The following is a 23,051-nucleotide window of genomic DNA, read 5'->3' on the forward strand; positions in this document are numbered from 1 at the left end:
ACATTATCCCCATTTTACAGGTGATGTAACTAAACCACAAAGAGATGTAACTTGTCCAAAGTCACCCAGTAGAGCCAGAATGCAAACCCAGGCGGTCTGGCTCTAGGAACGACCATCTCCAACACAGTACAGATCCTCCTTTTGCTATAAACATCAGCATCTCCATAGTTAACAATTTTTGAGCACCTACCACGTTCCAGGCACTGTCTGGTGCTTTGCATAGATTACGTATGCAAATATATAATCCGCCAGTGAGATGAGACACGGAGCTGACTTGGTGACAGGCCCTCCAGCGAGTGGTGTGCCCAGCACCGCACTCAGGCCTCCGCTTCTACAGTGCCTGGCCTCCCCCTGCGTGTGGACCCCTCCTCCCAGCCAACAAAACCTGCTCCTCCGCCTGTTGGGGGTGGGAGGGATCAGGCTCCCTGGCCATGCCTTTTCTCCTTTCTTTTGTTTTCTGTCATTTTACTTGCTTCAGGTCTGCGTACACGTCGTCTTCTTATGACACCCCCCTGACCACCCTGTCTCAGAGAGCAGCCCTCGTCCCCTCCCAGGCACTTCTTATCTCCCTTGCCGGTTGACTTCTTCCTTCCCTCTACAACACCCGACATACCACACCTGCCGCTTACTTGCCTTCGCCCAGGTAGACTGGGGGGAGCTCCGCGCCGGTGGGGACGCTGGCCCGCTTCCCTCCCTCCGGGGGCCCGGCACCCACAGTAGTCCTCAGCGCGCGGTAGGTGGGCGGCTACTAGTTCTAGGTGCAGGAGGGGGTCTTCTGAGAACCTGACGTTTGAAAAACTCAAGAGCTGCCTGAAGAGGAAGAGACAGAGTAGCGTTGTCCTCCGTTGGCCCGGAGACGCGGAGAGCGGTGCCGCTTTGAAAAGGAATGTTCGCTTGCCTTTCCGACCGCTCACCGTTTTGTCCCCAAGGTGTCAGAAAACCTCGTGCAGCGGGATGGCGACTTCCTGGTTCGTGACTCTCTGTCCAGCCCCGGGAACTTCGTCCTGACCTGTCAGTGGAAGAACCTGGCTCAGCACTTCAAGATCCACCGGACGGTGCTGCGGCTCAGCGAGGCCTACAGCCGTGTGCAGTACCAGTTTGAGACGGAGAGCTTCGACTCCATCCCGGGCCTGGTGCGCTGCTACGTGGGCAACCGCCGGCCCGTGTCCCAGCAGAGCGGCGCCATCATCTTCCAGCCCATCAACAGGACGGTGCCCCTGCGCTGCCTGCAGGAGCGCTACGGCACCTCCCCGGGCCGGGCCCCGGACGGCAGCCTGGCCGACGGCCGGCCGGACGTGGGCAAGAGGCTGAGCCTCACCGTGGGCGGCGTCCAGGCCCGGGAGCAGAGCTCGCCCAAGGGAAACCTCCTCAGGTGGGTCAGGGCCCCGTCGGGGGTGCGGGTGCTGGGGCCGACGGGGCCGCTCTGGACGGGCCCGGCCTCAGTGAGGCAGATGAGGGGCTCACCCGGGAACCGAGGAACAGTAGGTGTTGCTGAGAATGCCAAGTGTTACTGGAATAGCTGTCATGAGGGATGAGTTCCCGATTGAGTTGGTGCCCACGTGAAATGAGGCAGCTGCTGAGGAAGGGGAGGGTTGGCCAGGGCAGATTTGTGCAGAAAGGAGGATTCCGGCTGGTCTGAAGCCTAGGGGAAATTTGGACAGACCCTGCAGAGGGGAGGGCATTCCAGGTGGGGGCTCAGCGTGAGCATGCGTGGAGCAGTAGGAGAGGATGAGAGTTGCTTCGAGTGGGTAGATCGGTGGGCCTCAAGCAAAGGGCCCACGTAAGGGGCTGGTGGGGGCGGGCTCAGGAAGGTGACCCCAGCCAGATCATGGAGGCCTTAAAGCCGGGCTAAATGGTTTGAGGGCGCCTCAGAGACATGACATGGTGAATGTCCTGAGAATAGAGCAGGGTGGCGATGGGTTGCAGGGGCAGGGAGGGAGCTTGGCGCAGGAAGACCAGTCAATGAGGCTGGAGAGTCAGGCTGTACAGGGGTAGTAGAGGGAGAGCCTGGGACCTTGGCTTCCTGGGACTCTCGTGTGTGGGGGGAAGGTTGGAGAAGGGCCAGTGGGAGACCACAGGAGGGCTCAGAGGGGATGGACTTCAGAGGAAAAACCAGTTGCTGCATCTGCAGGAAACTCAACTGTAGGCTTATCTCTGAGTGCCAGTGTCCAGCAACAGTTTGGGGGTTTGGGAGGGGGTTCAGCCTGAAGGCTTAGTCCACATGGAAAGGGTGGTTGACTCGGTGAGAGAAGATGGGATTCCTAAGATGGGAGACACTGAGAGACTGGAGGGCTGTGCCCTGAACCTGGGGGTGGGAGAGAGAAGATTCCAGAGAACTGGATGCCCAGCTGAGGCGCCCTGCCCTCGATGACCAGTGGCGCGTGCTGTCTTCGCATAGGACCCGTCTCTCATGGAGTTGGGTGTCCGTGCTGCTCTCTGCCCATTCCAGAAAAGGAGAGCAGGGAAAAGGCGGGCCTGGCAGGGTGTAGATTAGCTCCAGTCCCTGGGTAACACAGCCCCCCTTCTCTGGCTCCCTGGCATCTAAACTTACACACCTAAACCTACATGTTTTATTGCGCTCACTGGTTTTCTTTCTGGACAGGAGGAAATGTCATGAACTGTAATTGGTAGAATGCAAAAATTCAGAAGCAAAACACAGGAGTCTGAGTAATACAAACTAGGCCATGTGCTGCTACAGAGCTCCGGGTCCCTGTTAGTCAGAGTCTGGCTGTGGACGCTGCCTGCCTGGCCACAGATGCTGGTCCGCCACCAACCAAGCTACTTACCTTCTCTGGGCCTCACTTTCCCCAGCTGGAATGATGGGGTTTGTGAGGGTTAAATGATCGAAGACTTGCAGAGTGCTTAGAACAATGCCAAAGGACTATGTAGGTGTGAATAATCATAATTAATATTATTTTCTGGAGGGCAGTAGAATGTAGGACTCAGTTGCAGGGAGGGAGGCAAGAACTGATACATAGAAATTCTCCTTTTCTTAGTAATAAGAACGGACTGGAGATCCCTTAAAAATATTAAAGGGGTACTTCTTCCTCTGTTTCTTTTGTGAGTGTGGGGATTGGCTGCTCAACGGAGGAAGAAAAAGGTAATGTCCTGACCAGAGCCAGGGAGTATTGGGCAATGCCCAGAACCCCTGCCCAGTGCGGTGCTGGGCAGGAAGGCCTGCCTCCTGGTCTGCCCTCAGGGACCCGGATTTAGAATAGAAATTTATTTTTTAAAGATAAGACATGAAAGACAGACTGAGAAAGCCTCTCGGTCAATGAGGCAGGCCTAACAGAGCCTGATTGCCCAGTGAAAGCAGAGTTTTTTAAGCCCTGCTACTTTTTGGGCAGCTGCAGGGCCGGGAATGTCTAACCGTGGGGGTGGGGTGGGCTCCGCAGGGAAGCGCCTCCTGCTGCCAAGCGCCCTGCCCTTTCCCTCCCCCCCGCGCCCTCGGGCGCCCGCACCTTCGCTGACGTCCGGCCCGCTGGTTGGCCGGCTGGCGGGGTGCGCCCCAGGTGGGGGTTCTGGGCCAGTGGAGTCTGGCTGCTCTGAAGATCACTGCAGAAATACCGTTTGGCCGAAGCCATTGCCTTTTGGAATTTGCCCTCTGCCCTGACTTATCTCTGAGGGGTTGCTGGAATTTCTCTGTTGCTGGGCGTTTGGGGTTTTTTTGGGGGGGTTTGTTTGCTTTTTCCTTTGGTGCTTGCAAAGGTAGGAAAGAACTTTTCAATTTCTATAACCTAAGCTTGTGGGAGGGCTGATTAAAGTTCATTACAACTTGACTGGTGCGGTGCAGTCTCTTCTAGCAAAGAAGAGATTCTGTTTGTGGGGGCTAGAGAAACTCCCAGTCTGAATAGGCAGGGAAGCAGAGGGGTGCCAGCAAATTGTGTGGAGAGTGACATCTCTCCGCTTCCATGCGGGGGCTGCACCCTGTGCCTCCCAGCGCCCGGCTTAGTGAAGGCCTGGGCACTTCCCCAGCTCAGCAGGAGGCCGGCTGTGTGGCCCTCGTCCTTCCAGGAGGATGAGAGTGTCTGGCTCCCTGGGTGATCCTGCGGATTGTCTGGGGGACATGGTGACTTGCGCTGAAATGCAGACTGCCCCACAGCCTCCTTCCTAACTGACACCACGAGGCATGGTGGAAAACGCATTTTAGTTAAACAAGTCACTGCTCCTGGGTCTGTAAGTAATTTTAAGCTCTGTTAAAAGTACACATTCCAGTTCATCAGATTTTCCTGAGAGGATCATGAAATCTTTGCTCTGTTCTGCTCAACCGGCTGGAAGGGCTCAGAGGAGGCAGCCTGGGACCTGACTGGGTTGGTCGTGGGGACGCGGGGATGGAGCCCAGAGTACAGTCCTGTGTTAACCGCCCCCAGCAGCAATTTCCTCCTCCAGTGGACATTACTATTGGGATGTGCTGTACCACTCGCCTTCTAAGCAGTCTTTTCTCTTAAAAACTTTCCATGACGCTGCCTAAAGGTTTTACGATTTAATGACACATTTCTGCTCTACTTATCTTATGCTTCAGAAATAAAGAGAAGAGTGGTAGCCAGCCAGCCTCCCTGGATCACATGCAGGACAGAAGAGCCTTATCCCTCAAAGCGCACCAGTCGGAAAGTTACCTGCCACTTGGTAGGTCTTTGGGACTTTTCTGGGAGGAGGGTGACAGTGTTAGCCTGATTTCCTTCAGGCTGTTTCCCTGCTCTGTCTGGTCCCCTGATGTGGGGACGACACAAGGCTGGAGGGTAAGGGGTTTGTGCAACTGTATCCAGATGAGGTCATTTTATGGGTGCTAGCTAGCTTTTAAGCCTCATAACAAACCTTCAGAGGGGGAATGATTACCTTCTTCTTGCTGAGGACACTGAGGCACAGAGGTGAAATGACTCATCCAGAGTTACCCGTCCGGCCCACGGTGAAGCCAGCATTTGAACCCAGGTTTTCTGACCCACGCTCACCCGCTAACTGGTAGCCTTTATGACAGAGGCACGCTCTCTCTGTGCCCTCCCTGGGTGGAGGGGGCTGGCTCAGTGCTGGGCTTCCTGGGGGACCCCTCCTCCTCTCCATTCTCCATTCGCAGCCAGAGAACGAGGAGCTGTGGGATGTGGGCAGACCTCTTAAGCAACTGTGTCAGTGAGCCATGGATGGTTGTTCATTATTTTTATAACTGACCTTCCTTGGGACCACAGGGTGATTTTTCCTAATGCCCTTTGGTGAACCACTTCTATGTGGGTTAGCTCAGCATCTTGTCCCCCCTTCCTGGGGTGCCTCTGGCTCTCCCTCAAGGCTGGCTGGATCCGCCCTGGCTGTGAGAGTGACTCAGGCCCTCACTCTATGTGACTAAAGACTTCTGTTCCTTAGGGCAAGACTAGATTACTCACTGACCTCCAGGCGCCATGTCTTGTCCTGTTCTGACTGGACTAACCTCCTCTGACCATAAAATGACACTGCAGCCCAGCTGCTGGAAGTCACTGGGATTTAGAATCCCCCCAGAAGTGGGGTGCAGCCAGCCAGCCCTCAAAATGCTCTGAACTGCGCTAGACTGGGCGTGGGGAGGTCCTACCGAGTTATCTTTGGGAAGTGAAAGTTGAAACCCAAGGGCATGAATGGAGAGCTGAGGAGTTGTCACTCTAGTTTTGCTTTGTGTTCCCCACGCAGCTGAGCTTTTCCTGACCCTCTCTTTTCCTCCACAGGCTGTAAGTTGCCCCCGCAGTCCCCGGGGGTGGACACAAGCCCCCGCCCAAACTCACCGGTTTTCAGGACGGGCAGCGAGCCCACCCTGAGCCCGGCATTGGTTCGGAGGGTCTCCTCGGACGCTAGGGCAGGGGAGGCCCTGAGGGGCTCAGACAGCCAGCTATGCCCCAAGCCGCCGCCCAAGCCCTGCAAGGCACCCTTCCTCAAGGCTCCCGCGTCTCCATCCACCTGGCTCAACTCAGACGCCAACTACTGTGAACTGAACCCAGCCTTCGCTGCGGGCTGCGACAGGGGGGCAAGGCCCCCCCTCTGTGCCCAGGACAGTTACGTGGAGCTGCTAACGGCCAAGCAGAACGGGGTGCCGGGTCCCCGGAACTCCGGCACCAACTACTTGATCCTCGACGATGACGGGGCAGGGCCTTGGGCGGCGCCGGCCGTGCAGATGGACCAGGGGCCGGAGGAGGATGAGGCCAAGTTTGTGCCGCCCCGTCTGGAGACGGCCTCCTCATTCAGACCCAATGACTTTGAGTCGAAGCTCCTTCCTCCTGAGAACAAGCCCCTGGAAACAGCACTGCTGAAGCGGGCGAAAGAACTGTTCACTCAGCACGACCCCAAGGTCATTGCCCAGCACATGCTGAGCACGGACTGCGTGGTAAGTGGCCAGGCAGGTGGGTTTTGTTCTGGCTTCGGAACGTTTGGAAGGAGTTGGCAGGCTGGCCTCGCTCCACCTCACCCTTGAAATGTGTGGCTCGGAGAAAAAGTCAGAAGATAACCTGGGCGGGGATGTATTTAAAGGGTGGGAAGCACAGGCCTGGGACAACCTTTGCCCGGGCTCGAAGCTTGTAGAACTCCCCTCGGGCAGAGGGATGGCAGGCCTCTCCCGCCAGCTGCAGGGTCCTCCCTGGCCTCAGCTCCGTCAGAACTGGGAAAGCCAAGTCCAAGGAAAGAGGACTGTAGATGAAAATGTACTTTCTGGCGTCACAGAGCCCAGGTTATTTTTATTGTATTATACATGATGCATTATATATACGTATACACACTCAACACATATTTATTGTTACTAAGATGGACTTAAGAATAGACATTTTTAAATTTACCCTTGATTTTTTGCACAAGTAATACTTGGTCAATTTAGAAAAATTATAAAATACAGTTTAAGAGAAAAGAAAAAAATTACACAAAGTGTACTTTCCTGATGATCACCGTGGTTAACATTTGCTCTGCAAACAGATACATGTAAATAATTTCATGCGCATGGATGTGTTTACCACAGGCCTAAACAGATGATTCTGTTTTATTGTATTTTTTTCTAAACATACTCTTTTAAACCCAGTGTCTTTGACCAAACAACATAGCATGACTATCATTTCGTGTGACTGAATATATGTTTACATCATCAATTTTGATAGGAAGCGTTTCTTTTAGATATGGGCAGCTTTTGTTCATAAGTGACCCCATGGCAAGGTTATCCTTCAGACAGATCTTTCTAGAAAGCAAGTGTCTCAGGCTGGGAGGGGCTCAACCTACCTCTCAGTTATAGATAGATCTGTGCTTTGGAGTGACAGGTAAGGCCTTAGTGAGATTTAAACCCCTTATTCATTTGTAGCTCATTAGTCAATAACCTTCAAAGTTCAGGGCCTGTCTAGGAACTGAATTTTCCTAAATAAATTTCCTGGGTCATGACTCACGGCAGGAAATGTAGTCTCTGAGCACCCCCTGGGAAGTCCCTAGTTGATGGGCCTCTTAGGGGGACAGAAGGCCTCTCAAAACAGCCTTGAGGAACTTGAAGCAGGTGCTAGCTGTTCTGAGCTCCACAAACCCAGCACCTGGAAGAGGCCTGGGTGATGGTCCCCATGTGTGTGTGTTGGAGGGGCGGGAGGCGGGGGGCTCGCCCTGGGGAAAGAACCAGGAGAGGGGCAGTGCTGAAGAACAAGGGTTTGTTCACGTTGGTGGGCTAGGTGTCCTTGGGCAGGGCTCACAGGTCATATTAAGTGCTTACCTCACGTGAAAGCGGGCTAAACCCGTTTGGGCAGTAAGAGGATTTAAGATTCCTGTTCTGGTTCCTGGCCTGGGCCCTGGTACGCCAACAGGCCAGGAGTCTGGTGTGAGTCCGCCTGAGTTCTCCAGAGAGAGGAAGCTCCTCGTAGAAACATGGATCGGGATTGACAGAACAGCCTAATTCCCAGGAGGAAATGAATCCTTCTTCCCTGTGTCTTCAGTGCTTGGAGGATCTAGGAGGGTCTAGGCAGAGGTGAAATGCCTGACTACCCTTTGGCAGGAGGGTCTAGAACGTTCCCACCACCTTGGCAGCCATGAATCTAGAGCTCAAATCTGTTCTCGACTGAAGGAACATGAAGCCTGCCCTTTTTCTTGTTTGGTTTCTTTCTTTGCATTTTGTCCTCCTGGTCGGGCCCATCTCCCCTGTTTGCCTTTGTTTTTATTTTTTGGGTTTTTTAAAAGATTTTGTTTATTTGACAGAGAGAGACAGCGAGAGAGGGAACACAAGCAGGGGGAGTGGGAGAGGGAGAAGCAGGCTTCCCGCTGAGCAGGGAGCCCGACGTGGGGCTCGATCCCAGGACCCTGGGATCATGACCTGAGCCAAAGGCAGACGCTTAATGATTGAGCCACCCAGGCGCCCCCCTGTTTGCCTTTAGGCACCCCTGGAAGAAGGGGTGACTAGAGCCCCCTGGCAGCGAGGAGGAGACCCGGAGCAGAAGTCCACCTGACTCTGCTCACCTTCAGTCTCCAAGGGCAGGGCTGTTTCTAGTCTTCCTCCCTCCCTCCTGAGTCCACTGCCATTTCCTTATTCTCTTCCTGGAACCACTGACTTTAGGGCTTTGCCAACAATGCAGGCAGTCAGCGTCTCTGAGGGAGATAGACAGGCTGTTGTTACCCACTCCACATGCAGTGACCACCAGGACAGGGCCACTCAGAAGCTACGAAGAGACACTGGACAGCATTTAGGGCCCAAGTGCTGGTTCCCACCCCGTGCAGAGCCCGGGGCTGATGCCCAGGAAGTCCGTCATGACAGTGGGTGGTCCTGAGTGCCTCAAGGCTGCCCGTCCTGCAGTGTCCGGCCCCTCCTGGGCATGGCTGGGGTGGGCATCCACTGAGCCCCTCTCACCCTGAAAGTGGGCACCGCCCTGGCCTCACCCAGAGTGCAGCCTGTCTCCCACCCACTTGTTGCGGTATCTAGAAGTGGGGCCCGGTAGGTAAGAGTTGGCCTCTGGGGATGACATCGCTGAGTCTAACTCAGGCTCTCAACTTTCTGGTTCTTTCTGCCCGCACTCTAAAAGGAAGAGAACCATACCAGCTACACAGGTGGTTGTGAGGACTAAGACCAAATGAAATAACTTATGTAGAGCCCTCCACACACCATGCCTGGCCCAGAATGAGGCTAGGTGTTAGCGTCGGGTATCGAGCCTTGCTTGAGCACCTACTGTGGGCTGGGCTGGGCCGGGCCGTGGTGGGGGATGTGGGGGGTGACAGTGATACAGGACTTCAGACCACAGCCCAGGTGGGACATGCTCCGCAGGGAAAGGCACAGGAGCTGTGGGGCCTCTGAAGCAGGGTCTTGAACATGGGGGAAGGAGGGGGATCAGGGAGGGGATGTCTGAGATGAGTTTTAAAGGCTGAATAGGATTTGACCAGACGAAGATGCGAAAACCCCGGTCTTCTGGGTGGCAAGCAGCGGGTGCGCAGAGACTCTGCTGTCAAGGGTTTGGTTTCCGGAGGCCTCGCTGTGTGCGCAGTGAAGGTGGGGGTGGGGTGGGGGAGGGGAGGGACTCACAGGTCTTTCCTTGGATGCTAAGTCTCTCCTCCTGGGCTCATGCCGGGTCGTTGCTTCAAAGCACTTTGCAGGTCAGTGAGGGAGACAGGCCCTTAAGTGCATAGGGCCCATCAGAGTCCTGTGCTGAGGGCAGCAGAGATGGTGGGCCGAGTCAGGCAGTCTCTCTGCAGTTCAGAAGATCCCTTGGCAGCTGGGAGGAGGGCCAGGCCCCGCCGACACCCCCACAAACCACTGCAGCAGCTCCCTTGGGCAGTTTGGCGATCCTGCAGAGCGAGGGTACCTGAGATCAGAAGAGCGGAGGGGGGCTGGAATGCCTCGTCGGGGAGCGCTGATGTTGCGTGCCGGGTCCGTCTGATAGTAAATGCTCCAGAAGTGTCCATCCCTCCTCTCTATCTCTGATCTGCATGGCTCTGGGTGTTTTCCCAGAGGCTCAAATCCAGGTTCTGCAGCATGAGCTCAGAATCCCCTTGTCCTAGCTCAGCTTTGGGGCAAGCAGGTGTCGGCATATCCTGGCAAACCTCCAGGAATGTGACCAGGGGGTTGCGTGTTTGCACTGAAGGAACGCTGACTTGGAGGCTTCTCTCTCAGAGCAGGGATCACTCTGGTTACTAGTGCTTCCGGTACAAAACTGGATCCGTGTAATGAGCCTTTGAATCTCATTACACAGACGGAGTGTGAGTTGGAGGGTGCCCACCACCCAGAGGCTGGGCTTGGAGCCCCTGATGGGCAGCTGTCTAAACAAGCAAGCAGAGTGTGTGTGACCGCAGGTGGCTGGGGTATCCATCTGGGCTGCCTGACCACGGTCAAGGTGTAAATCCCTTTCCAGAGGGAAATTCTTCCCTGTTGTACATGCCAGTGGTTCACAACTCGTATTTTCAAATAGCTTTAAAGTCATTTGATCCTTTGCAAAGTCCTTGGGAAAGGCGAACTTAGCAGCTGAGTTAGAGAAGGGGATACTGAGGCCCAGAGAGCATAGTAGGAATCCTGCACTCTGCTTCGCAGTCTGCCCCTGGATAGCCAGTTCCCTCAGGTCCGTTTCCTCAGGGCTGACAGTGGTTCCTTTGCTCAACCACAGAGGTTAAGGGTCAGCGTTAATAATTATTATCAGCCAAACTTCAGATGTTTTTTGTGGCCTGTTATTGAAGACATCTGGACGGTCGCGACGCCTGGGATCATGATAGTCGAGGACAACTCCGGCAGATGGAGGAGAGGAATCGTCCCGTGCCGGCCACGCGTCCAGGCTCCGTTAGACGCACCGTTAGACGCCAATGCGCTGCAGAGCGTCATGAGCCTGGTGCTCGAGAGGCAGTGAGTCGGCTGTAACATTTCGAGGCAGCGTGTATTGAATACAAATGGTCGGCCAAGACCTGGTGCCGATGGCCTGGGATTACACACTAGAAGCAAGACGGGAGAGCTGGCTGGGACAAAGATTTTCTTTAAGGAAGGCCTCCTGGGGGAGAAGTGGGTGTGCTTGAGACCTCGGGTTTCAAATCGCTCTACATGTTTCTAAAGGTTTCCAGACGTACGGTGCCTTGACTGAGCCCAGGAGAGGGGTAGTTAAGGGTCTTGGCAGCCTGCCCCGCCATCAAGTGAGAACACGACCGGCAGGGCTGGCAGCAGAGGCGCGGGCGCTCGGCCCGCAGTCGCTGTCCCGGCCCGCGGTGGCCAGGAGCTGGGAGGGCGACGCCGTTCTCCGGCCGGCCAGAAACTCCGGATCTGCGGATTCTGCGGGCCCTGCTAGGTGCTCTCCTTCCTGGTCTTAGATTCCAGGGGTGTCCTAGAATCCTTGAGATCTCCTCTAAAACACCGTGTGGGGGGACGCTGCTGCCCCAAGCGAAGCGCGGCCAGTGCATCCACACCACCCCAGTTCCGTGCGTTTCATTCCACGGGCTGCGGTCGTGTTCACGGCGAGCCCACTTCCCGATCCAGTCTGGTTCAGCTTGTGTTCCCCACAGGTCGCGAGGATACTTGAAGTGTCGGAAGAGATGAGGAAGAGCATGGGTGTGAGCTCAGGGCTGGAGCTCGTCACCTTGCCTTATGGCCACCAGCTGCGCCTGGACATAATTGAAAGGTGAGCAGTGCCGCCCCCTGCGTTTCGGGCCCGTCGCGCAGCAGCTTCCGGAACAGACCGACCCGGCCCGAGCCCTTCCCTTCTCCCGGAAGCCTTAGCCGCAGAATTCCTGGAGAGGCACAAATAGATAGCACCGAGGAAGTCCAGGCACAAAGAACACGCTCCTGTCCCTGCTCCAGGAGGGAGTGGACAGAAGAGGCCGCTGGCCGGCGCTAGCCCAAGTCACCCCTGCGCCGGCCTGGGCCCGGGCGGGGCGGACACCTGGCCACCTGCAGCCCCACCTCCCTGAGCGGCCGCTGCTCTGTGTCTCCGGAGTTCAGGATCGCACTGGGAGTGAGTGGGAGTTCGTGGGAAGGGTTGGGAAGAACAGAGTCTGAACAGTGTTTGCTTTGAGAGGCGGGCAGGGGACGGCGGCGCTCAGGCCCCCCCGCCTCTGCGGCGTCACTGCCCCCTTCTCCCAGTCTCCCGAAAAAGCCTGCAGAAACCCACATGCCGGAGCGCTGGAGGCCTAGAAATTAAAACGACAGGAATAGCGAGGCCTGTTTTTAAAAGAAGTGCTAGACGAGATGCCCATATCGCCGCGGACGTTGGACTTGACACACGTGAAAAGACCGTTGATTTGGGGCAAGACTGTCTTGTTATCTTAAGTATCCTGTTTTTTTCCAGCCAATTTCCTAATTGTCATAACACAAACATGGGTTGTAATGGACACACGGACATTCTAGGTCATTAGCGCTGTCCAGGCCATCCTTCTGTGGCGGCTGAAATGTTTTTAGCTCATGACGGTAGCCACTAACCACAGGGGACTATCGAGAGCCTGGAATGTGGCACTGGAGGGACACACTGTTGTATTTTACTGTTTAAATAGCCGTATGTGGCTGGTGGACAGCACAGTCCTAGGAGGTCAGCCCCTAGAAAGTAAACGGTGCATTTCAGGGAGCCTGGGGGATCCGCTGCTTTCGAGGTTCCCTGGTCAGAAAGCAGATGAGCTGGCCCCCATACCGCCGTGACTCTGGTTCCCAGCCGCGGAGAGAAAACACCCGGAATGCCGAATGAAAGGCTTCTGGGAGGCAGGAGTTTAGAAAATGGTCCTTGGCTTTGTTCAAGCATCCTTATTGTTTAATGCCTTTGGAGAATTGTGTGAATTTTCCTCCTTTTCCTACAGGCTTTCCTAGATTCTAGCCTCTCTCTGCAGGCACCCTCTCCCCTCCCCAAGCCCCAGGGGCCTGCTTCTCCGCTCCACTAGCTTTGCCTTCTGTTGTTGCTGGGCCATGGTCACCGTTTCAACAGAGGTGAGCCGTGTCGCCACGCAGCCCCATTCCTCACGAGAGGCATGTCGGCGCAAATCCCCCAAGTTCCAGGCCTTACTTTATCCCTGCCGTTGGGTATGTTGGACGTGCACTCAGGCCCAGGCGGAGGTCGGCCAGCTGGGGGCTCCTCAGGGCTGTGTTCCAACTTCCTCGCCTGTCTACATCTGTTTCCTCTTTCTCCTGATCACCACTTCCCTGGGGCCTCTCTCCTTGCTGTGCTTCCTGGCCGGGGCTGACCTGGGGGACCTGCCTGCTAGAGCCTGGGGAGCGGGTTTCTTCCTTCCAGCTTGTGTACTAAATAAAGGCCAAGGTGATAGCCATTTCGAAGGGTCAGATGACATCATCTTCTTGTGTTTGAGAATCAGATACAGACCACCCTTTATTTTTAACTTACCACCTCACCCATCCCAGGCCTGCTTAGTGGAGATGTCCTTTCTGTAACATTCAGTGCCTCTTCTTGCCTCAGACCTGCCATGCTGAGTAGTTTTTCCTGTAGTGCTGTACGCGGGAGGTTTTAGGCACAGGGCGGTTGAATGAATGGATAGAATTACTCCATTAACCATTGACATGATGCCAGAGAAGTAGAGAACCTGTCTTTTATTAAGGGCCGTTTAAAACACAGGAAGAAAGCAGTGAACAGAAGAATCAAATGATGGCAACACGGGAAGCCAGTTTACTGTCAGTTAAAAGAAACATCGGAAATGCTCAGCTCAACCTTAACACTTAGTGTTAAGCAGTTAATTAGCAAGAAATTAATAAGCAAGAAAACTCTTCAATAAATTCAGCAGGCAATACAAATATACTTTGTTAGAATCCATTAATGAAGACCTCAGGAAGAAGAGAGAAAAAAGGTAGATAGAGACAGACTGACAGAACGGACCAGGATGCAGAGGAAGTTGTGCAGAGACAACTGTGGTCACAACCACCATTTGCTAGGGGCCTGTCGGCAACGGGCACTCTAGTGATTCTGACACCCGCACACCCTCTCTCTCACAACAACCCTTGCTCCCGTTTTTACAGTGAAGATATGGAGGAGTGGAGCAGTTAGGGGACAACCTGTGCTCACCGCGAGGAAGCACCCCCCCACACACAAACACACACTCACACGCTCGGAGACAGCTGAGCTCATCACGGATTTCATAATCGCTAGAGAAAGCGGTGGGCTAGCCACTTGATGAATCATACCACCGTGGGCCTCTGTGGGCAGAGAGGAGTGCGCCCTGGAGTGACATCCTTGGCTGTGAACTTTGAGAACAAGATGCCCCAGAGTGTCAAAGCCATGTTGTATTTTGGTAACCATACCTGTGGATGGGGGCTTCGCCTCCAGTACTGGTACGACGGCCTGAGGGAAGCTTCATGGAGGCCATTGTGGCCCAATGCAGTCAATTAGCTTGTCCTGACAGAGAGAAGGAAAGGATCGCGGTCTGTGCCGCCTGCCGTTAGTGGAGACTGCTCTGCGACCCCGTTCATATTAGTCCCCTTGTCATGTGGAGAAAAGATCACTCTGCTTCCTGTTGTGGGTCTGTGAGCTTGACCCGGGTAGTACAGGATGAGAAAAGGGAGGATTGTTGGCAGATACAGGATCTCTTTTATTAGGGTCTAACATGACAGGGAAATTCCTGTCGGTCAGCCATGCAGTCTCTGTCCACATCTCCATTCACCTTCTGGCCTCTTGACCAGAGCCACAGACTCTCCATTCTTAGTTCCTCATTCCTTCTTAAGTTCCAAGACCCATGTTGTCATCTTGGGTCAAGCATATGCTCTCATTTTTCCGTTCCTTCCCTTCCCCAGTCCGGGGTGCACAGTGGAGCTGGCCCAGGGCTTCCCTGAGGATGGGATTCCCCAGCATGTTGAGGGACCGGGGGTCTCCCCAGACCTCTCGTGGTGCAAGGTACAAGGAGTCCTGTGTACTTCTGAGCAGCTTCACCCCAGGAGGGCCTCTTCATGCTCCAGATGCAGGGTCGAACGTGGCCCTGTCCTACGGCATCTGTCCTTTCTGACTCTAAACAGGGCACCCTCTGAGGCCTAGCCCAGGCCCTGCTGCTGTCAGCCTGTGAGCGGGGGGGTGTCTTGCCGTTGAAATCGGCCACCAGATTGAGCTGCCAGCGCATCACAAGGCGAAACGGCAAACAGCGCAAATCGAGTCCTTTTCCAGGCTGGTTTGCGTTCCTTTCCCCCTGGTCCTGTCTGCCCTGGGCCTGACCACTGATCTCCCTCCCTCCCAGACACAACACAATGGCCATCGGCATCGCAGTGGACATTCTGGGCTGCACGGGCACTCTGGAGGACCGAGCGGCCACCCTCAATAGGATCATCCAGGTGGCGGTGGAACTGAAAGACTCCATGGGGGACCTCTATTCTTTCTCGGCCATCATGAAAGCCCTGGAAATGCCGCAGGTAAATCGCCCCTGGATCGGTGCACCCTGCGCGCCTGTGTGGCCTTAAGAGTTCTGAAAGGGGGTCTGCAAGCCCAGGCTTAGCAAACCACCCATGCTTTTAGTCGATCTCGAAAGGTAGACTAAATCTTGGTGAAAGCAGCTTTGGTTAGGGGGCAACCCAAAGCAGTGTCCTGAGTGTTTCGGCTCTGTTTTTTTAAAAACTGGATCGTTGTCGACAGTGCACACTTTCTCTTTGGTGTTTTAAGAAAAGCCATCATCAAGAACGATTGGTTTTCCTTAAGAGCCAATTAGCAGATACGTCTGGCTAGTGTGTGTCATAAAAGAGACTGTTCCATCTGCGTCACCAGACATTTGGGGAGCTTATCTCTGAGGATACCCAGAGTGGTTTGTCTCAAAATTATGTTCCTCGGGTCACCTAAAACAGACTTCTGTTAAAAAATTCAGATTTCTGGCCCATCTGCCATTTAACCCCCTAATTAGAGTTTCTGAAGTCGGGCACTTTGAATTTATCTGCTTGGATGGGCTGTTTTTAGGATGAGTGTCAAACCTGAAAGCCTGTATTTAAAATCAAGTGGACGGACCTTATAGAGGAAAGTCATTCTGTCATCTTGATTGCCCAGAGTCAGTGTTCCCATTTCTGTTCTCCCCCACAAGCCCTAGATGTTTGTAATCTCGCCCTCAGGGTCCTCCGGTCCTATAAATGCAGTCTGCAACCGGTAACACCAGAACCACTGGTCATTTAGCTTGGCTGTTTGCTAACTACAGGCTATCTCTGAAAGCCTGCTGGGAGGCGCTCACTGAAAAGACCCCGCAGTCACATGTCCTGCAAGTCAGAGCATGTTAGGAACCTCATTTCCTGGCATTAAAGCAAGGTCACCTTAAAGACAAGCTGAACAACTTAGGGCCTTCACCAGGAAATTTTGAGGGGAATCAATTCCAACTACAATATCCTAAGAGTTTGAAAACTCCTTAATGTACTGGAATTTTGTAGAATCCATATTTGAAATAAGCAAATCCAGCTGTATTTTCATGATAGACTGACTCCTGTAATAACAGGGGTTATAATTTTTCATTCAAGTGTTTTTGATTTGCATCATGTTTATTTCTTCTTATCCCAAACGGCCTCTAATTTTGGAAAGCCGAGGCACCAGGCTAAGCTGCATGTAGCCCTCCAGCCCAGAGCTTCCTCTGAGAGTAGTGAAGAGGAGGTTTGTGGGATCGTGTGCTTGCCATCCATGACCTCACACTCGGGTTAGGGACTTCTCCCAGGGCACCTTAATGTGCCTGTGCGCGGGGCTCCCTCGCCTCCAGCAGCCTCAGACTCTTCCCTGCTGGGGCATCTCAGCAAGGAGGGCATGCAGTCCTCCAGGGTATTCCCCCCCCCCCCCCAGTGAGCTAGGGCACTGCCGGGGGAGGGAGGTGGCAGACCCAGGGAAGGCTGAGGGCAATCACATCACTCCTGTGTGTCATCATCCCCATGTGATCCTCTACTCAACAGGCTCACGTGCCTTCTCTTCTCAGCTCCTAGTATCAAGAAAGAGCACCCAGCAGATGGGCCCAGATGAGAGGCCAGGGCTGCTTTGGGAAAGGCAGGTGCTTCAGGGAGGGGAAGAGAAGGGACAGTGAGAAGAGAGAGGTACATGGGGTGGCGGTGGGGGAGGATGGCCAGAGGAAGACAAGTCGCCTCCTTTCCGTCCCAGCAGACCTGCTGGCGCCAGTTGCTTCTCCCCTTCCTCTGGGAAGACGCAGCTCTTAGAGGCCAAGGGAATCAATCTCTTCTCTGTCACTTACCAGCTATAAAACTTGGAGCTTCTGGTTTCTGGTCTGTAAAATGAGGCCAAAATACTGCCTCATGGGGCATTGGAGGACTAAATGGAATTCTTCAAATACCCGACAGAGAGTTGACGCTCATTCCCCAAATATTCGTGCCCTTCCTCTTTCTTGTTTCATGTAAAAGAAACTTCAGACACTCGGGCTGGCTGGTTTTATGGGGGAGGTGGAGGTTGTCTGGGGGCGGTCAGAGTCAGTGGCATATGTCGGCATTGACTAAACTGTTCTAAAAGAAAGAATGAAAAGGAGCGAGTAGGGTGGTGTCGTGTGGTCTGGGCAATCTTCTGTGTGTCTCAGACATTATTACGAGGAAATGAAAATGCTAGGCGATGAATTCCTACATGCTTTCATCATTATAATCTCTGTGGACAGTTGGCAGTTCCCATCAACATTTAAAATACGTGTATTCTTTGACCCAGTAGTTCCTTCTGGAAATTTATCCTCCAAATATTTTCACACACATACACATTTGCAAAATCTTCCCAAGGTAATTTCATAATGGAAGAAAATTTGTAAAACTCTTCTCTATGGGAGACTAGGTAAACTTTAGTTTATCCATAAACTGGAACATCATACAGAAGTTTAACAAAATAAGGCTGTTCTTTGCTGTTTTATACGTACTTGAATGATTTCCAGGCAGAAAACTGAAAAATGTGTAAGGTATGATATGCCTTTTATTTTAAAAGTCATATATATGTGTGTATGCACAGATACATGGACACATACAAGAAACTGATGAGTTGGTGGCTCTGGGATGGGCCATTAGAACAATACAGAGCGGAGGGGCGGGGCGGGGATTAGCCTCTCTCTGTACACTGCTTTCAACTGCTGTGACTTGATTTTAAAAAGAGCCTCTTCCAAAATGGTAACACCTTCCTTTCTTCCAGATCACAAGGTTAGAAAAAACGTGGACTGCCCTGAGGCACCAGTATACCCAAACTGCTATCCTCTATGAAAAACAGCTGAAGCCTTTCAGCAAGATCCTGCACGAAGGCCGAGGTGAGCACAGGGTCAGCACAAGTGGGCGTGGTGGCCGCCCCTCGTGTGTTTGTGAGACCGTTAGGTCCAATCTGCTCTGCTTTGATCAAAGCTTTCGCAGGACATTTCTCAGAGTTATCTGTGGGACTGTTGATGAATCATCAGGCTTTCATCAGATGACAGCGTCATTTCTAGAAGAACTACAGTTGCTAAAACAGGACACGGGCTACCAGTCACCTTACTCCATGCTTACCTTTCTTAATTGAGGTGTAATGTCTGTAACGTTACATTAGTTGTTGGTGGACGATGTAATGAGTCAATATTTGTATATACTACAAAATGATCACAAGCTAATTAACATCCACATCATATACAGTTATAAAATTTTTCTTTCTTGTGATGAGCACTCTCAAGATCCACTCTCTGGGTTATGTTCAAACGTGCAGTGCAGTATTATTAACTATAGTCACTGCACTATACCTTACCCCCCCATGACTTACTCACTTTACACCTGGAAATTTGTATCTTTTGACCCTCTCCACCCATTTTGCCCACCCTTGACTCCCAGCCTCAATCAACCACCAATCTGTTCTCTATCTCCATGAGCTGAGGGGTTTTTGTTTTTGCGTTTTTAGATTCCACATACAAGTGAGATCACTTTTTTCTGTGACATATTTCACTTAGCAGAATGCCCTCAAGGTGCATTCATTTTGTCAAACAGCAGGACTTCATTTCTTATTTTTATGGCTGAATAATATCCCATTGTGTGCACGTGTGCGTACGTGTGTGTGTGTATAGTTATATATTTAAGTATCCCACATCCATTCCTCCATTGGTGGACACTTTGGTTGTTTCCATATCTTGGTTATTGTAAATAATGCAGTGAATGTGGGGTGCAGATATTTTTTTGAGTATTTTTGTTTTCTTCAGATAAATAGCCAGAAGTGGAACTGTTGGATAATACGATAGTTCCATTTTTAATTTTTTGAAGACTCTCCATACTGTTTTCTATAGTAGCTGTACTAATATACATGCCTGCCTACAGTGCCCAGGAGTTCTCTTTTCCCCACATCCTTGCCAACATTTCCTAGTTCTTGGCTTTTTGCTATAGCCATTCTAATAGGTGTGAGGTGATAGCTCATTGTGGTTTTGATTTGCATTTCCCTCATGTTGAGAAACTTTCCATGTACCTGTTAACTATCTGCATCTCCTCTGGCAAGATGTCTATTCAGATCGTCTGCCTTTTTCATTGCGGGTTTTTTTTTTTTTTTTCTGTTGACTTATGTGAGTTTTTTTATATATTTTGGATGTTAACTCCTTATCAAATAGATGATTTGCAAATATTTTCTCCCATTGAGTAGTTTGCCTTTACATTTTGTTGATGGTTTTCTTTGTTGTGCAGAAGCTTTTTCGTTGGATGTAGTCCTACTTACTGATTTTTGCCTTTGCTGTCTTTGCTTTTGGTGTCAGAAAAAAAAATCATCACCAAAACAAATGTCAGGGAGCTTCTGCCTATGTTTTCTTCTAAGAGTTCTGTGGTTTCAGGTCTCACATTCAAGTGTTGAATCCATTTTGAGTTGATATTTGTGTGGTGTAAGATAGTGCTCCATTTTCTTTATTTTACATGTGGCTCTCCAGTTTTCCCAGGACCATTTATTGAAGAGACTGTCCTTTCTCCACTGTATGTTCTTGGATCCTTTGTCATAAATAAATTGGCTGTAGATGCATGGGTTTATTTCTGGCCTCTCAATTCTGTTTCATTGGTGTAGATGTCTATTTTTATGCTAATACATACTGTTTTGATTACTATAGCTTTAGAATCTAGTTTGAAACCAAGGAGCATGATGCCTCTGGCTTTGTTCTTTCTCAAAACTCCTTTGGCTATTCGGGGTCTTCTGTAGTTCCCCCATATTTTAGGATTGTTTTTTCTATTTCTGTGAAAAATGCCATTGGAATTTTATAAGGATTGCATTGAATCTGTAGATTGCTTTAGGTAATATGGACATTTTAACAATATTAACTCTTCCAAACCACAAATACAGAATATCTTTCCATTTGTTTGTGTCTTCTTCAATTTCTTTCATCAGTGTCATATAGTTTTCAGTATATAGGTCTTTCAGCTCCTTGGTTAAATTTATTTCTAGGTATTTTATTCTTTTTCATTTAACTGCAAATGGGATTTTTTAATTTCTCCTGATAGTTTGTTGTTAGTGTATAGACATGCAGCAGACTTTTGTATATTTTGTATTGTGCAACTTGACTGAATTTGTGTATTAGTTCTAACAGTTTTTGGTTTCTATATATAATATGTCACCTACAAATAGTGACAGTTTTACTTCTTTCCAATTTGGATGCCTTTTATTTTTTTCTTGCCCATTTGCTCTGTCTAGGACATCCAATATTATGTTGAATAAAAGTGGTGAGAGTGGGCATCCTTGCCTTGACCCTGATCCTAGATAAAAAGCTTTCAGCTTTTCAATCTTGAGTATTAGCTGTGGGTTTGTCAGATAGGACCTTTATTATGTTATGATATGAGGTCTGTTCCTTCTATACCTACTTTGTTGAGAGTTAATCAAAAATGGATGTTGAATTTTGTCAAATCCTTTTTCTGCATCTACTAAGTTGATCATATGATTTTTTTTTATTTGATTTTATTTGAGAGAGAGAACACATGAGCAGTGGGGAGGGGGAGAGGGAGAAACAGATGCCTCACTGAGCATGGAGCCCGATGCAGGACTCGATCCCAGGACCCCTGGATCATGACCTGAGCCAAAGGCAGACGCTTAACAGACTGAGCCACCCAGGCGTCCCTGTATTCTGTTGCTTTTGGATGGAATACTCTGTAGTATATATTTGTGAAGTCCATCTGGTCTAACATGTTGTTACGGCCAGTATTTCCATACTGATTTTCTGTCTGGATGATCTATCCAGTAAGTGGAGTATTAAAGTCTTCTAATATTGGAGCGCCTGGGTGGCTTAGTTGTTAAGCGTCTGCCTTCGGCTCAGGTCATGATCCCAGGGTTCTGGGATCGAGCCCCACATCAGGTTCCTTGCTCAGCAGGGAACCTGCTTCTCCCTCTCCCTCTGCCCCTGCTTGTGTCCCGTCTCTCGCTGTCTCTCTGTCAAATAAATTTTTTTTAAAAATCTTTTTAAAAATAGTCTTCTATTATTGTGCTGTTGTCTGTTTCTTCCTTTAGGTCTGTTACTATTTGCTTTATATATTTAGGTGCTTCTATGTTGGGTAGATAAATATTTACAAATGTTATATTCTCTTGTTGGATTGACCTCTTTATGTAATGCTCTTTTTTTGTTTCTTATTACAGTCTTTGTTTTAAAGTCTATTTTGTTTGATAAAGTATAGCTACTCAAGCTTTCTTGTGATTTCCACTAGCATGATTATCTTTTTCCATCTCTTCACTTTGAGTCTGTGTGTGTTCTTGTATCTGAAGTTAGTCTCTTGTAGGAAGCATAAAGATGGGTCTTTTTTTATCCATTCAGTTACTGTATGTCTTGATTGGAAAATTTAGTCCATTTACATTTAATTGCTGATAGGTATGTACTTCTTGCCATTTTGTTCATTGTTTTCTGGCTATTTTATCCTTCCTCTCTGCTCATTTCTTCCCTTGTTCTCTTCCTTTGTAGCTTGATGATTTTCTTTAGTGCTATGCATGGATTCCTTTCTCTTTATCTTTTGTGTATCTACTGTAGGCTTTTGCTTTGTGGTTACCATGAGGCTTACATATAACAACTTATAACAGTCTATTATTGAAGTTGATACCAAGTTAAGTTTGAATGCATTCTAAATCTGTACATTTTTACTCCCCACAACATTTTGTTTCCGATGCCACATTTTACATCTTTTTATCTGTTTCCTAATTATTGTGGTTAGGCTTACCACTTTTGTCTTTTAACCTTCATACTAGCATTATAAGTAATTAATCTACTTTTACTGTCTATTTACTTTTACCAGTGAAATTTGTATTTTTACGTTTTGTTACTAATTAATGCCCTTTCTTTCCAGCTTACAGAAGTCCCTTTAACATTTCTTATTCAGCCAGTTTAGTAGTAATGTACCCCTTTATCTTTTATTTGTTGAGAAAACTCTTTATTTCTCCTCCAATTCTGAATGATAGTGTTGCCAGATAGAGTGTTCTTGGTTGGAATCTTTTTTCCTTTAGCATTTTGAATATATTGTGCCAGTCCCTTCTGTCCTCTAGAGTTTCTGCTGAAAAATCTGCTGGTAGAGTCTTATGGTGGTTCCCCTGTACATTACAGGTTGTTTTGTCTTGTTGCTTTTAAGATTTTTTCCTTTTCTTTAACTTTTGACATTTTAATTATAACGTGTCTTGGTTGGTGTGGATCTTATTTGTAACTCTCTGGGCTTTCCTGGATCCGGGTCTATTCCTTAGGGAGGTTTTCAGTCTCTTATCTTTTTTCTTCTAGGACCCCTATAATGCAAATGTTAGTTTAAGGGACTTATGGAACATCATTAAGAAGACTATCTTCACTTTTTTCATTCTTTTTTGCTGCTCTGATTGTATGAGTTCCATTATCTTGTCTTTGAGTTCATTAATCCTTTCTTCTGCTTCATCTAGTCTATTGAAACTCTACTATAATTTTCAGTTCAGTTGTTTTCTTCAGCTCTGTGACTTCTATTGAGTACTCTTATATTTTCTATCTCTTGAAGTTCTCGCTGTGTTTATCCTTTTCCCAAATTCAGTGTGCATCTTTATGACCATTATTTTGAACTCTTTATCAAGTAATTACCTATCGCCATTTCATTAAGGATTTTTCTGAGGTTTTCTCTTATTCTTTCATTTGGAACATATTCCTGTTTCTTCATTTTGCTTGACTCTTTGTGTTGGTTTCTGTGCATAAGATAGAACAGCCACCTCTCCCAGGCTGGAAGAAGTGGCCTCATGTAGGAAATGAACCTTATTCAACTCTGATCTAGTTCTTGGTTGTCTCCCTAATCTTTGTGATTGTCT

The 23,051-nt window shown here is 50.0% G+C and overlaps 1 protein-coding gene across 7 annotated transcripts in view; it reads left to right on the top strand.

Annotated features, from left to right (window-relative positions):
* The window catches only part of BCAR3 (BCAR3 adaptor protein, NSP family member), a 130,897-nt gene that overhangs the window by 102,168 nt on the left and 5,678 nt on the right, over positions 1-23,051 (top strand). For 6 of the 7 annotated variants that reach the window (XM_045897163.3, XM_045897164.3, XM_045897162.3 and 3 more), the window contains 6 exons: positions 930-1,372; positions 4,523-4,626; positions 5,685-6,337; positions 11,431-11,546; positions 15,082-15,253; positions 17,973-18,084. In XM_045897163.3, the coding sequence (XP_045753119.1) occupies positions 930-1,372; positions 4,523-4,626; positions 5,685-6,337; positions 11,431-11,546; positions 15,082-15,253; positions 17,973-18,084 (1,600 nt within the window). The remainder of the gene's footprint in view (positions 1-929; positions 1,373-4,522; positions 4,627-5,684; positions 6,338-11,430; positions 11,547-15,081; positions 15,254-17,972; positions 18,085-23,051) is intronic. The other variant, XM_064588794.1, reaches the window with a different exon arrangement.

This window comes from Mirounga angustirostris, unplaced genomic scaffold (genome assembly GCF_029215605.1).
Source record: "Mirounga angustirostris isolate CCGP_5_RB_7025 unplaced genomic scaffold, mMirAng1.0.hap1 SCAF_4, whole genome shotgun sequence".
In the NCBI taxonomy this organism is placed as follows: Eukaryota; Metazoa; Chordata; class Mammalia; order Carnivora; family Phocidae; genus Mirounga; species Mirounga angustirostris.